The following is a 15,233-nucleotide window of genomic DNA, read 5'->3' as shown; positions in this document are numbered from 1 at the left end:
CACGTCTTGCACGAAAATCCTTTCACAGGTTCAACCACCTCTTGAATCTCAATTGCACCAGCACTTTGACCACCATAGTATAATAGTGGATTGATTAAGGTGGTACTGGAACGTGCACAAGACGCGCGTCGGCTAACAGGTAGAGAAATATTTCCTCCACTGACGTTGTGGCGCTTATCCTTATTCGATTTGCTATCAACTGGTTGCATTTAACGGGAAATCCGATTAAGGTTCCCCCAAACACACATGACGCGATAATCGGTAGTATGACGTCTCCAGGACTCCTATAAAAATTTCATTTTTGGAGCGAACATATAGCCTTTACGTATGCTTAGTATACGAGAAAGGCAATTCACGCATGCTGCGGCCGAAATAATAAAATTAACTTGAAAACGCGAGTACTTTTAAATTTGGATTCCTCGAGGAGTGTCCTTAAGGACTTCCAGTGAAAATACTGAACAATATCCCGTAGAAATGCAGCGATAGCTTAGCTGCAGAAAAACAAATTAATCAAATTGATACTCGACGTTACGTCATCACTGATGAGATGCAATTGTGATATGTATTTATTCAAGCAAAGACAAAATCGTTCTTTCTATTGGTTTCGTTTATTCAACTCGCTGTATCTGCGGTTATAAATGACAGATATTTGAATTCATCCAAGACGCATTTTGCTTCCTGTGAAATAGAAAAAGTATAACTATCAAATTTATTTTTTAATAACCACTTGCAGCTAACCGTATTGATGTCCTCATCCTGATCATCCAACAGCGATTCTAGCGATTCTTTAATTTCGCTGTTCCAATGCTTCTGAAGTGCCAGACAACTGAACCGCGCCAATATCCTCAGCAGCATACAGGTTCTTTGTCTGAAATAAAACAATCTTGAGCTGAAACCATACGCACTTCCTCGAATGAACGAACTCACCTCAAAATGGAATCACCGTGCCGCAGCATCTGAATCAGATTCACGTTCTCGTGAAACACAATTTGCTCCACTATTTCCGCATTCTCCGGCAGTTCCCGCAGGGCGCAGTTCAGCACGGCCAGGATGGCACAGCTCAGGCGCACGTACTCCTCGTTGGTTCGGATGGCGTTGATGAAGTTTACGAACAGTTCCTTCACGCCCAGAATTTCGATCGCGTCGCAGAACTGCTTCAGGAAATTTTCACCGGAGTGCACCAGATAGCAGATGAGATCGTACACAGCCGTCAAGGTTTTTACCTCGTCGCAGTCCAGCGAAGACAGAAGCCGGATCGACGAGTTCGATGTGGTTAGTGGGGTCGGAATTGGAGACGACTGGCTTTCACTGTTGGACGAGTTGAGTTTCTTGTTGCATAGCAGTTTGGAGGCGTAAACTAGGTTGGGGACGAGCTTCAGCTCGGCGTAGACGCTGAGGATGTCGTGCATAATGGCAGGCGGGGCATCAATGGCAAGCGGTAAGCTAAGCAGATTGGCAACGTTCTCGATGACTTTGGCGCTGGCCCGGCAGTTCCGCAGCGGGGCGACGATTATGCTAACAAAGTTTTGCTGCTTCAGTGAGTCAAGCTCGCCGTCGAGGATTTCCTGCATGGATTTTTGGAGGAAGACAAGCCACTCCTCATTTTCGATTGGCGGGTTTTGCGATTCGTCGCAGGAGTCCCAACCTGGCAGCAGAGTTGGGGTGATCTTCTCCGGTTTCTTATCGACTGGGAGGCATTCTTCGGCTGACTTGTTGGTGATGTTCTGCGTACTCCGTTCCTCCTCCAGCCGAATGGAAAAGTTGTCGATGTTTTGGCTGAGCTTTCGACGTTCCAGTTCCTGGGACTTGAACCTCAATGATTGATTTTGTAAGTTGATGTTGTTCAGTCTATTCGCGAGTTCGTCTGTGGATATGATATTTTGTCCTTTTTTGTCCAAAAGAGGGAAGTTATCATTGAAACTATTCATTACTAAATTCGGATTATCTTGGACGATTTCTGCGTTTTCGCCTAAAGGATGATGGTACTCGACAGTAAAGTTTTCAGGATTGTTTGGACGCAATACATCACTCTCCTTCATGGGATTCAAATCATCATCAGGTAAACTAGTTCTGAGATTCGCAGTTCCTGCAGCTTCCTCTGCGTCCGTTTCAACATATTCCATATCACTCTGCAGTATTACATTCATACTGTCTCTAGAAGAGGCCAAATCCTCTTCATTTGAACCTTTAGTAGCTTTGGTTGCTCGTTTGGCTCCGTACTTCAAGTACTCGTAATTTTCGCCGTATATTATTCGATTCGTTTGCTTCCTTTTCTCGTTACTCTGCGATGCGGTCAACGGATTCGTGAATGGGGACTCAGGAATATCTTCCTTCAGTATCACTACATGCCCTTTCACAAAGGGATGGCTTATGATTTTGGTCCAAGACATTCGATGGCTGGTGTCACGTTCCAGAAGCCCTTGCACGAATGAAATGCAATTCGAAGTGAGGAAGCTGGGCCACTTGATGTACTGATTGCGGATAAGCTTCACCAGGTGGATCATGGAAGTGGAACTGAAAGGAGGTTCACCAGCAAGCATTTCATAGATGATGCAACCCAGCGACCATAAATCAGCATGATGGTCGTACGGTTTGGCTTCTAGCAGCTCCGGGGCCATATACAGTGGGGTTCCCTTGATGGATGTCAGCACATGAGTTCCCATTGTCATATTCCTTGCGAAACCGAAATCACACAGTTTTGCCGTCATGTTTCTATCCAGCAGAATGTTCTGTGGCTTCAAATCTCTATGCAAAATTCGATGGGAGTGCAAATAGTAGAGAGCTGATACCAGATCGAAAGTTATCCTCTGTGTTTTTGGTTCCCCCAGCGATCCATCTCGAAGCAAACTGTGCAGGTCAGTTTTCGCGAACTCTGTCACTGCAATGATTTCATTATCGGTTTCAAAGGAATCCAGCATACGGATGATATTGGGATGTTGTAAATTTCTCTGAATCTCACATTCTCCACGGAGACCTTTCAGTTCTCGGCCGGATCTTCCTCTCTACAACAAAAGCTACTTGTTTATGTTTTGCCAACAATCATTAACTTCGTGAAAACGTACCTTGCTTATTATTTTCAACGCTACAGTTGTTTTGTTTTGCTTATCAATGGCCTTGTACACCTTTCCAAATGAACCTTCGCCCACTAAATTACTGATGGCATATTTATCCATGGCAAAACAGTTCCGAAACGTTTGCCAACCAACTTAATTCACACCTTAATAGTTCTAATTTTATTGTTCAACAAGTAAAATGGAGCCACAGATGGTCGGCAAAAAATAAAAACAACAACACTCCCGGCTAGTCACTCACGTTTGACAGATTGAAATCATGAGAGAGAAAAGGGGAGAGAACGCAAACTGTTGCGTTTTTCCTGAGGTACTCTTTTATATACGAATCCAATTGGAATGCGCTATGTTCGAAAGCTTTCAATGTGAGAAATCCAATTGGTGTTCTAGTGTAGCCATCTAATAGGATTTTTCACTGTTCGGTTATTAATTTGCCTCGAGCTACCAAAGATGTCTAATAGAAAGATATCGTTCCAAATAGCAAAAGAAATAATTATAGAGTAATTTATTTATTTATTTATTTCATTTTATTTGATTTCATCTGACAAAAAATGTCTTAATGAAATAGGGATGGGGAAAAGCCTATTTGAGATAGCGATGTGCTGTACTGAAAGAGGCATAAAAACCCCATATCTTTTAACAAACATTACAAAAGCTGGTTCGACATATACATAACAGATTAAAACTACAAATACAATATAAAAATAAGAATGGTCTTAGTGTTAAAATAAATGCATCTTTAGATTCATCGTCCAGTACTGATTCCGTTGCGTAACATACGCACCAGCCGTAGTCGGAAGGCGTTGGGCGTGGAGTTGAAGTCGAAGGCACTGTAGTACTCATTGAAGCGTAATGACATGTACCGAACAGGATCGTGCAGTCCATAATTTGCAACACGTGGTGGAAGGTAAAGGATGTTTCTGGTTCGTAGTGGTCGTTCTGGTGCATACATTTGAAGAGCAGCAAGCATTTCAGGAGAATCGATTTCACCTACAAGTATTTTCGCGACAAAAACAGCTTGAGCTATCGATCTTCTACGCTCCAGAGTGTCTAATCCTAGTTGCTGACATCGGTGTTCATAGGGCGGTAGGTTAACAGCGTCGTTCCAAGGAAGATGACGTAGGGCGTAGCGAACAAATTTCTTTTGCACGGCTTCCAGTCTAGATATCCAAACTCTCTGATACGGGCACCAAATAACTGATCCAAATTCGATAATCGATCGAACTAGTGAGCAATACAGTGCTTTCAGGCAAAAAGGGTCCCGAAATTCATCGGCGATCTTAAAGATGAATCCCAATTGTCTATTAGCTCTAGTAACAACATCCGAATAATGCGTTTTTAATGTAAGAGCTGAATCTAGCATAATACCAAGATCCCGTGCTGTATCAACACGCTGCAGTGTTAAATCGTTAATTGTGTAATCGAAATGAATTGGGTTTTGCTTTCGGTGGTAACTAATCAAGTTGCATTTTTGGAAACTCAGCGTAAGGAAGTTTCTACTGCACCATTCGCTGAAATCGTTGATGAACTGCTGTAGCTGCAGGCAATCGGCATGGTGTCGGATAACAGCAAATATCTTGACATCGTCGGCATAGAATACCCTGCATCCAGAAGGAAGGACGAATCCAACGTCGTTCAAGAAAATTGAGAACAACAACGGCCCTAAATTGCTACCCTGTGGTACTCCCGAACAGCATGTGAAATGTTCGGATTGTGTCGATCCAATGTTTACACAAAGTTTGCGGTTTTTTCAGATACGAGCCGAACCAATGTACTAAATCTGGAGAGACGCCTAGCTTTATCAGTTTCGCAAGCAATATATCGTGATCAACTCGATCGAAAGCAGCTTTCATATCTGTATAAACTGTATCCACTTGGGCTCCTAGCTCCATATTACGCAGGCACAACGATACAAATGGAACGAGATTAGTTGAGATTGACCTAGAATCCATGCTGATCAGGTGATATATACGATTTACAGGCAGCAAACAGTGCGTCATTCACAATTATTTCGAAAATTTTTGCGCATGCACACAGAGATGTGATCCCTCTGTAGTTTTACGCGTCTTGCTTGTCGCCTTTTTTGAACACAGGGAACATGAAAGAAAATTTCCAGCGCTCAGGAAATGTACTTTGACGCAGGGAGAGGTTGAAGAGCTTAGACAGCGGCAAGATTAACTCGGCAGAACATTTCTTCAGAATACACGGTGGGATACCATCAGGGCCTCCAGTGTTGGAATATTTTAGCTTATTGATAGTCAATTCAACCATATCCAGGCTTACAACGAAGCTGTTGAAATTCTTCGTACTATTTAAAGGATTGCGATCATTCCGAAATACATTGAATTGATTACCAAATAGTTGTGCGGAATGTATTCGGTCATCGAGCCAAGTTACAATGAGAACCAAAACATCGTATTCCGAAACCATAGCAGCCGTGAAGATGTCATCAATTTTGGTTCGTAATCCACGCACATTCTGATAGTAGACCAGGAGACCATTGGAACCAATCAGAGGGGTTTCGATAGACTGCTGGGAATGGCTAACATTTCCAATGCAGCCTTCCATAGCCGAGGCTATCGGGGGTACATTGCAAGGTATCACTCGAACATTTGTTACCAACGATGCATTGACGCGAACAGGAGTGTTCAGAGGCTCGGATTGAAGTTCCGTAGTGCTGCTACTGTTAGACGAGGAATAACTGCAAACGGGACGAATATCAGTGCTCGTTAATGTCCTAGGATTACAGTACTTGCCTAGGACAGCAAGGTGGGAAACCCCATCACCAAATCCGAGCACAGGAACGGAACGACTTGTATAACAGGAATCAACATCAGGTGAACGCAGTAGCACGACTGTGACGGATGGCTTAGGGGTTCCCATAAGGCTGTTTGATATGCGTTCCGTTGATGAACTCAGATGAGGACTAGAGTCGATGCAGCTGCTATCGATCCGAAACGGGCTATCACTAGGACCAGGGCGAGATTCAGGGTTCGAAAGTTTGCGCAATACATTGTACTTGCCTGCGCAGGCCGGATGGAAAGCCCCTTCACCAAATCCGAACACAGGTACGGAACGGCTTGAATGACTCGTGCAATTGTCAGGAAGAGAGGCATTACAAAACTCGACTGTGTCGGACGGCTTAGGGGCTTTCATAAGGCTGTTCGAAGTGCGTTCCGTAGTTGATAGAATTCCCTTACGACTGGGGTTGCATGTGAATTCAACGGCGCTGCTAGATTGTCTCGCTGAATATACACTGTAAGCAGGATGGGACTCAGAGTTCGAAGGAGTGTTCATTTCATGGTACTTGCCTGAGCTAGCAAGGTGGGAAGCCCCCTCGCCATATCCGTACACAGGAACGGAACGACTTGATAGGCAGGAACAGACATCATCATCTAGAGATCGGCCGGGCTCGACTGTGACGAATGGCTCAGGGGCCCCCATAATGCTATTAATTGTGCGTTCCGTTGTCGACGATGGTTGATGTACAGTGTTACTTGTAAATGAGGCGCAGCTGATATTGTATACAGTGGAAATAACGCTGCAATTGGAACGAGCTTCAGAGTTCGAAAATGTGCTTATTTCAGAATACTTGCCTGAACAAGCAAGTTGGAAAGCCCCCTCACCAGATCCGAACACAGGAACGGAACGGCTTTGCAGAAAGAGATGGCGAAAATACTCGACTGTGTCGGGTGGCTTGGGGGCTCCCATCATGCTATGTGACGTGCGTTCCGTTGCCAGTATCATAACCGGAGCTCCTACTACTGCGACGGGGTTGCCAATGCATTGACATTTCCCGTGATTATTTTCAAGGCTCAATCGCATAGAGAAAACAAAACTGCGCAATAAAAATTCGCAATCCAACTAAAAGATGCTGATGCCATATTTGAAACACTCGTTGCTAGAAACTTTTTCCGCACACGATGGTATATGAGCAAATTAAAACACCTTCTTTTTGTCAGTGAGGAAAATATCAGATTCCATACTGATATTCTCCATTTCCTCTTCATACGGAAGTTTGGCAGAAGGAAGGTTGTGAGATTTATTACCTTAACAAAAATTGACCTCCGCTAGCTTTAAAATTCACTTCTATATAAAATCTTCATGCCTGACGTATCCTAACGGAACTATCGAATCTGTACTCTCGCCTCTAATTCTATCACGAACATAAACGCCCTGAAAAAATCATAAACATGTACGTCTAAGTTTGTGAGAAGAAAAAGTTTTTGTACACCGCTGGTTTGTTGCAGTGATGGAGGCCTAAATCCCGATAAACTGCTGAGCAAAACATGATTTGGAGTCAATGCTTCTTACTGTGATGACTCCAAAAGTAGACAAGTTATTTATCGAAAGTTGATCAACGATTCTGCTTTCACCAGAAAAGTTTAGAGCGCCGCCCGCAATAATTTATTTATTTTCTCAGACTAAGACCTCTACTCCATTCAGCTCGGTCCATGGCTGTACGTCGCCAACCACACAGTCTACGGAGGATCCGTAAATCGTCCTCCATCTGATCGATCCACCTTTCGCGCTGTGCATTTCGCCTTCTTGTACCCGTCGGATCGTTGTCGAGAACCATTTTTACCGGATTACTATCCGATATTCTGGCTACGTGCCCGGCCCACCGCAGTCTTCCGATTTTCGCGATATGAACGATGGATGGTTCTACCAACAGCTGATGCAACTCGTGGTTCATTCGCTTCCTCCACGTAGCGTCCGCCATCTGCATCCAACCATAGATGATACGTAGTACTTTCCTTTCGAAAACTTCCAGTGCGCGTTGGTCCTCTACGGGCATCGTCCAGATCTCGTGTCAGTAGAGAACTACCCGTCTAATAACCGTTTTGTAGCTAGTCAGTTTGACACGGCGGCTAACTCTATTCCGCTCCTCTTCGGCAGGTCTAGTCATCAACGTCAACAAAACCAAATCGTTGGATGTAAACACAGTGACTCCTTCCAGTTTCACAGTAGCCGGGCAACTAGTGGAGAATGTTGAAAGCTTCCTATATCTTGGAACCCAAAGGACGTCAGACGGCGGTACCAAGATCGACATAGGCGCACGGATCAAGAAAGCAAGGGCTGCCTTTGCGAGTTTAAGAAATATCTGGAAAAACAGGCAGATAAGTGAACGCACCAAAATACGAATTTTCAACTCTAACGTGAAATCTGTGCTGTTATACGCTAGCGAAACATGGTGTGTATCAGTGGAGAACACTCAACGGCTGCAGGTGTTCATTAACAGATGCCTGCGGTATATAATTCGGGCCTGGTGGCCTCACAACTAGAGATGGGCAAAACAGCTCATTGCAGTGAGCGGATCTGATCCGTTCAGCTCATTGAAAAGAGTCAGCTCCTTGGATCAGCTCTTCAGTTCTTTAATGCTACATATAATAAAACATAATTATTAATATTATTATTTTAATTATTGTTCAAAAATATGAAAAATTTATGTCATTCATTGATTTATTCATTCGTTCATCATTCATCTATTTACCTTTCTTTGAAATTTTTAAAATGTTTAGCTACAGTGAGGTAATAATTTCTATTGAAAAACCGACAATTTAAACTAATAACATTTATTACGCTTTTTCTGACCGTCTAGTTTTGAAGTCTAGGAGTTCATTTAGAACTATCACATTTATTTCTATACAAAAACTAACTCAACATTATTTTCTATTCATAATTCTAAGTTACATTTTGTTGATAACGTTTCTCAAATCGTTAATTTAAATAATTCAGTCCCTAGTCTCTGATATGTATATGAACCATATCACGTGTCATAAGTTTTCTCTTCATACTGGGTGCAGTAAATCAATGCCTTGTTTGCGCGCGCTTCTAACCCTTCTAACCATGCGTAGTTGACATTTTTGACAAGCGAACCCATTCATCTATATTGGTTCCCGAAATGCGAGAGAAATAAAAACAAGAGAGTAAAAAAATACAGAGCACGGTGCTACAAACAAACCGAGTGCACATGTAGCAGTATGCTGGCGGGAAAACCCGTCGCAAGTAAAAGATCCGCTCCGTGCAAGACACAGCACCCAGCTCGGTTCGTTTGAACCACACGGTTCGCTCGCTAGAATTGGTCGCGACTGATCCGGATCGAGATCCGTGTCACACGGATCTGAGCTAGTGGCGCAGCTCTCGCTTCCATGTCACAGCAATTTCGAGACGGACGACGATATGAGCGGAACTGAGAGTTGTTCGGATCTTCGGATCATTTGCTTAGTACGGTTCGTTCGCTACCGCACTACTAGGTATCTTTTGTGTGTCCGTTCGTAGCGCCGAGTATGTGGGTATGGGTTAAGAAATAGGCGGCAAGCTAGATTATTTTTGCTTGTGTGTTTCTTATTCCTCTCTGCAGCAGAAATGATTTCTGTTGCTTGGCTAGATGGTTCTGTCGCTTGGCTTGATGGTGCTTGAGGTGCAAATAATAAACGATCAGCACGTGCGCGGTACTGGACTAGAATGCTCATACAAGCTCGCTTGTGTTGTGTACCGAGAGCGTGGTATTTTCGTTTGTGCTGTACAAAATACAACAGCGCGCGTACTCGAGTGCGTACGCTCGAGGGAGTTTCTCTAGGCGCGTGTTTGACAATGATTTCATCAATTTGAAGTGAGCTGCTGAGCTGGGCTTCTTCAAAAAAGATCCATGGCTCATCAGCTCAATGTAAGGAAGCGAATCTTTGGAACAGCTCCTGAGCGGAGCGCCCATCTCTACTCACAACTGGATCTCAAACAACGAGCTCCATCGTCGTTGTCACCAGAGGCCGATAGCAACAGAAACTCGGGATCGAAAGTGGGGCTGGGTCGGCCACACTCTACGTAGGGGCGGAAACGAAATTTGTAAACAAGCATTAGACTGGAACCCAGCGGGACATCGCAGCAGAGGCAGACCCAGAGGCTCATGGCGGCGAAGCCTCAATAAAGAAATAAAAGAAGTCGACCGAAATCTAACCTGGCAACAGGTTAAAGCGATAGCCGGGCAACGCTCAGGATGGAGATCTTTCAAGTCGGCCCTCTGCACCACCGGAGGTGTACAGGAACCATAAGTAAGCTAACTCTATTCGATGAGCGACTTGCGGAGTCCAAAGTATGTACGGCTTCCAGCCACGATACGTCTCCGAATTTCTCCGCTGTTATCATTTTCGGAAGTCACCTGTGAGCCCATGAAACCAGAAGCTGCATTCCTTTATGAAATTATGACTATGAATCATGAAATCGTAACATTTTCATGAGCCAGAAATCATGATCACAGTAAGCGTTATGCGTATCTGTCAAAACGTGTAATCAATCATTTTACAGCGTCGTTCGCGTTCGAAGGTAAAAATGCGAAACTTTATAAAAAGTATTTTTTTTTATGAAATAAGAAACAATTGACCATTTCTTTTTCATCCACTCAGTGCCAGTTTTCGTGTCGTCATTTTTGTAGGTGTTACTGTCCATCAGTGAAATTTTATATTTCATTTGTTTCGTCGCCTGAAGTAAAAAAAGATTTTTTGTCCCAGGTATCCCGGGATTTTCGGGATTTCAAAAATAATATCCCGGGAATCGGGAAAACCCGAATTTTCCTAAATCCCGGGATTTTTCGTCCCGGGATGGAAACTCTAGCATCGAGGTGTCAACCCCCACATAGCCTCACTGCATCAGCAAAGATACCCGTGGGATCAAAAAGGCGATTATTCCAGCTCGGTTCAAGGGCAGCCCTAAGGAGGACCCAACAGACATGAACAAAGCTAAACTAACCAACAAAGCAACGGAAGTGAACCCCTTCGCAATAAAAGGTTTGGAGAGATCTCCACCCAACGCATCGGGTGCGAGAGAGATGGACAGATGGACACGAGTAGCGAAGTAGTCGTCGTGGAGGGCGATAAAGGTATGCCATTGGTCGACAAGCAGCAGCACAAGTGGCATCCTGTCGAGCTTTACCGTAGTCATGGTGCAACTCGATGACATTATCGACTTCACCAATGGACGGGACAATATGTCGAGGGATCTGAAGCTGAACTTGCGCAAGCTTCGCAATTTGGTTGGAGCGGCAGAAAGGAGGACACCTCCTGGCATTAAGCGTCATGAACAGAACGCGAAAAGGCGTCGGGAGAGCGGGCCCACGGAAGCGGCAAACATGGACGAACGGCGTAAGAAGAAAGCAAGGACGAAAGGAGCCAGTCGGCCACCGGAGGAGGGAAGCCAACCCGAAGCGGTCGGACGGTCCCTGGCAAACGATAGCGAGGAGACCGAAGGTGAAAGCGGCAAGCACGCGCCCGGTGAGAGCCAGAGAGAAGGGTGAAGCACTGCTCAATAAAACAGAGAAAGAGCGCTACGCCGACGTGCTCAAGGCTTGCCCGTTGAGTGTTAGTACCAGGAAGCCGTGCAGCTCAACCTCAACCATTGTGCGGCTGCCCAGCAGTTGCTGTGGCAGTCTGTAGCAGAAGCGAGAATAGACGTAGCTATCCTTTCGGACCCGTACCGCATCCCCGCGGATAACGGGAACTGGGTAGCAGACGGATCCAGATCAGCGGCGATTTGTACGACGGGAAGATTTCCGCTCCAGTAAGTGATAAACACAAGAGCGGAGGGTGCAGTTATAGGTAAGATAAGTACTACTGCCGCTCCTATGCGCCACCAAGGTGCCCGATAGAGCAATTCACCCGTGGGCGACGGAGTGGGGAAGCCGCCTTACTAACCGGAGTGGGCAAACGCTACTAGAGGCTTTAGCTAAGCAAGACGTCGTACTAGGAAACGACGGCTCCCGCAGTACCTTCCAGCGAAACGGAGTGGAATCGATAATAGATGTAACATTCTGCAGTCCAAGCTTGGCCGGTGTCCTGCAGTGGAGGATTGACGACGGCTACACCCATACGGACCATCTGACTATCCAGTACAAGATAATCAGTGAGCCAACGAGAGGAAGTCAGGGAGCCACTCCTCCTACATCCAGAGCGTGGAAGGTCGCCCACTTCGACAGTAGAACCTTCAGTGAAACTTTTCGGCTGGAGGAAAACACGGAAAGTTTGAGCGGGGATGAACTGGCCGCGGTACTGTCAGGAGCGTGCGACGTTACCATGCCGAGGAAGGCACAACCGCGGAATTGTCGACCACAGGTATACTGGTGGAGCGAGCATATTGCAGCCCTTCGAGCAGCCTGCCTCCGGGCTAGAAGAAAAACGCAAAGGACACGCTCGACGGAAGTGAGGGAGGAACGCGATGTACGATGGCGTGCTGAGGTTAAAGCTCCCACCAGGAGTCAAGTTAGTGGGATTCGCCGATGACGTAACCATGATCGTGAACGGAGAGTCCATCGAGGAGGTCGAATAGACCGCGGCCTATTCAATCAGTCTAGTGAAGGAATGGTTACGCAGCAATAAGCTGCAACTGGCGCATCATGAAACGGAGATGATAATCGTTAACAACCGGAAAGGGCATACCCCGTTAGGCATAACGGACGATAGGCATAAAATGATCCAAAGAACAGCCTATGACATAAAGAAGGCAGAATTATGCCAAACGTCCATTATGCCTAACGTATATTATGCCTAACGTCCGTTTTGCCTAACGTCCATTATGCCTAACGTACTTATGCCTAACGTCCTTATGCTTAACGTCGCGCGAACCCTCCGGAAATCGGTTCGAAAGGCGACAATTAGAGTCGGTGGATGCGACTTTACCTCAAAGAGATTTAAAAAAAATGGGGGGTGATGCTCGACGATAAGTAGAGCTTTCAAAGTCACGTTGACTACGCCTGGAAGCGCGTGTCGACGGCGATAGCGGAACTATAGAGGATGACGGTGAACAGCTCTAGGATGTGCTCCAAAAAGTGCAGGCTGCTGGCAAGCGTGGCGTCCAGGATAGCCGTCATCCTACAACGAAGTTGGCGAATAGAGCAGCAGCAGGCAGCCTTTACGGACAGCGGACCATGAGTACTCCGCCACGGAAGTCGTGAATATGAATGGGAACGCCAGCGCCATGGCCACCCGTGCCAAAGGGATGAGTGGCCTGGGGGGTGAAACAATTAGCCGACACCTTGGGATTTGTGATTAGAAACGTCATATTGTCATACGTCATATTGAATACTTGTTCTTTTTATTGAGTCATTGACAAATTATAATTGAATTAATGTTACTCCATTATTTCTTCACTCAAAATTATTGAGCTGATTATTTAATAGGGATATTTGGGTGAAAAGGCATGACAAAGAAAATTTTCCATCTCCCCTATCATATATTACTGTATCTATTGTCACATCGACTCTCAAATAATATGATTACTCTTGTCTAGTTGTGCTATCGGGTATGGTTTGGGAAAATTTGTCATCGATTCTACTCAGAAGTATTTTGAAATCGTGTTCTACCCAATAAATCACTTAATTAGCATTTTATGACAATAATATCATCAGTTATCCGTGAATATTAAAAATGTTTACAGAATACATGAAAAATTCACATAAAGTGCATTTTGATACTCATTTGACCCCAAAGGCCAAGATCCCTTAAATTTCTAACGTCTACCAACAAAATGTGTATAGTGCTTTTCTATGGATCTATAAAAAAGAGAAGAACACAACTTTAGTACAATATTTGAAAGATAAAAGGACGAAAAATATAAAAAATTGTTATGTATTAGACATTGGGGCAAAACAAGCTCAATAACTACATACAGAAGTGTCCCATGTCTATTAGACATCGCTCACTGAATTCTTTGGAAAAATCCTTTTCGAATAAGCCCTTATTCTCTACTGTGAGTCGTCCGTGAAATAAGTTATCCTATTTTGTTGAACAAATTACATTCAATGAACTTTTAGGCTTGTATGACACCAAAATCCCCTATAATTCAATATATTTAACCGTTGTGTGGCCGGCAAAAAAAACACCCTTAACAGGCCGGCAGGGTACCCGGGTACCCACGAAACTAAAATGCTTATAGCTCTGGAAATTTACAACCGATTTTAACAATTTTGGGCTTATTTGATTCAGAATTTTCTCTTCTTTAAAGATGTTATCAGGATGAACCGATCCGGTCAATTCGATTCTTGGAAAATCCGGATTTCCAGGAACATGTCCTGCATAAATGATACTGATCGTGGATTTCGGCACCTAATCAGCTATATGGATATCAATCTTCTTGAAATTTCATCATTAGATTGGTTTTTATCGATTTGAGTCCATCAGAAGTGCATACTTTCGATTGACCATTCCAGAACAGGTTCCTCGAGGGGTCATAGGTGGCCATGAACATTGTTCAAAGGAACATCAACAATATGGGTATCAAACTTCATGAAATTAACTCTTGCGTATGTCCTTCATGATCCTAGGCTCACCAGACAAGTTGACCCCGGAGTGGCCATTCTGGAACAGGTTCCCCGGGAGCCGGAGTTGACGAAAAACATTTCTCATTGGAACCCCAATAATATGGGTGTCAAACTTCTTGAAATTGTCTCAAGCGTTTATTTCTTATCTATTTGGGTTCGTCAAACAAGTTCACCCCGGATTGCCAATTCCGGAATAGGTTCCCTGAGGAGTCAGGAATGTTCAAAAACAATTTCAGAGCCGAATTTTGTTTTAAATCAATTTATCTAGCAATGTGAGTGCAAAATCAATGCAAGGACCACTCATTGACGCCGGGTGACCAGTAGGAGACCTACCATAAGATTACGGATACTCGAAGATATGATCGATTCCAGAAATTCTTCTAGACAGATGTGACTTTTCAATAAACCGTTTGTTTTAACATTGTCACATCAATACCAATACATGCACTACTCTTCGATACCAGGTGGCCTCTATCTGATACTACGAAAGTTTCTTCTAGAAATTTGCGCCATTTATTACCAATCCGTTTTAAAGTAATGTCCAGGGCCATCAATTGATTCCAGGTGGACACTAAGTTATCCTTGGGAACCGAATCATCCGGAACAGTGGTTAATTCTTGAACTTCGTCATTTGTAGTGAGAGCAAAATTAATGCAAGGGCTACCTGGTGGTCCACGAATGGTGCTACAGAAGTGCAGGGACATCCAGAGCAGTGGTCAATTATTGCAGTTCGTTCTAGATACTTTCGAAAATCGTTTGTAATAGCAGTATAGAAGCAGAGTCTTTGCTCGCGCTTAGAATCATAGGGGCGTAACTGTATTGATCGATTTCTCTTCATCGATTTTATATTTACTTGA

The 15,233-nt window shown here is 44.3% G+C and overlaps 1 protein-coding gene across 1 annotated transcript; it reads right to left on the bottom strand.

Annotated features, from left to right (window-relative positions):
* Positions 1 to 589: 589 nt before the first annotated feature.
* On the bottom strand, positions 590 to 3,293 carry LOC134208167 (serine/threonine-protein kinase fused). Its single transcript, XM_062684230.1, has 4 exons — positions 3,063 to 3,293; positions 928 to 3,002; positions 739 to 868; positions 590 to 678 (listed from the first exon to the last, which is right to left on the bottom strand). Exons 1-4 carry the CDS (start codon positions 3,171 to 3,173, stop codon positions 613 to 615), a joined length of 2,382 nt encoding a protein of 793 aa, XP_062540214.1. The 5' UTR covers positions 3,174 to 3,293; the 3' UTR covers positions 590 to 612.
* Positions 3,294 to 15,233: the final 11,940 nt, after the last annotated feature.

Source organism: Armigeres subalbatus, chromosome 1 (genome assembly GCF_024139115.2).
Source record: "Armigeres subalbatus isolate Guangzhou_Male chromosome 1, GZ_Asu_2, whole genome shotgun sequence".
Classification (NCBI taxonomy): Eukaryota; Metazoa; Arthropoda; class Insecta; order Diptera; family Culicidae; genus Armigeres; species Armigeres subalbatus.
The sequence above is the reverse complement of the archived record's forward strand: the minus strand, read 5'-3'. Positions and strand labels throughout refer to the sequence as shown.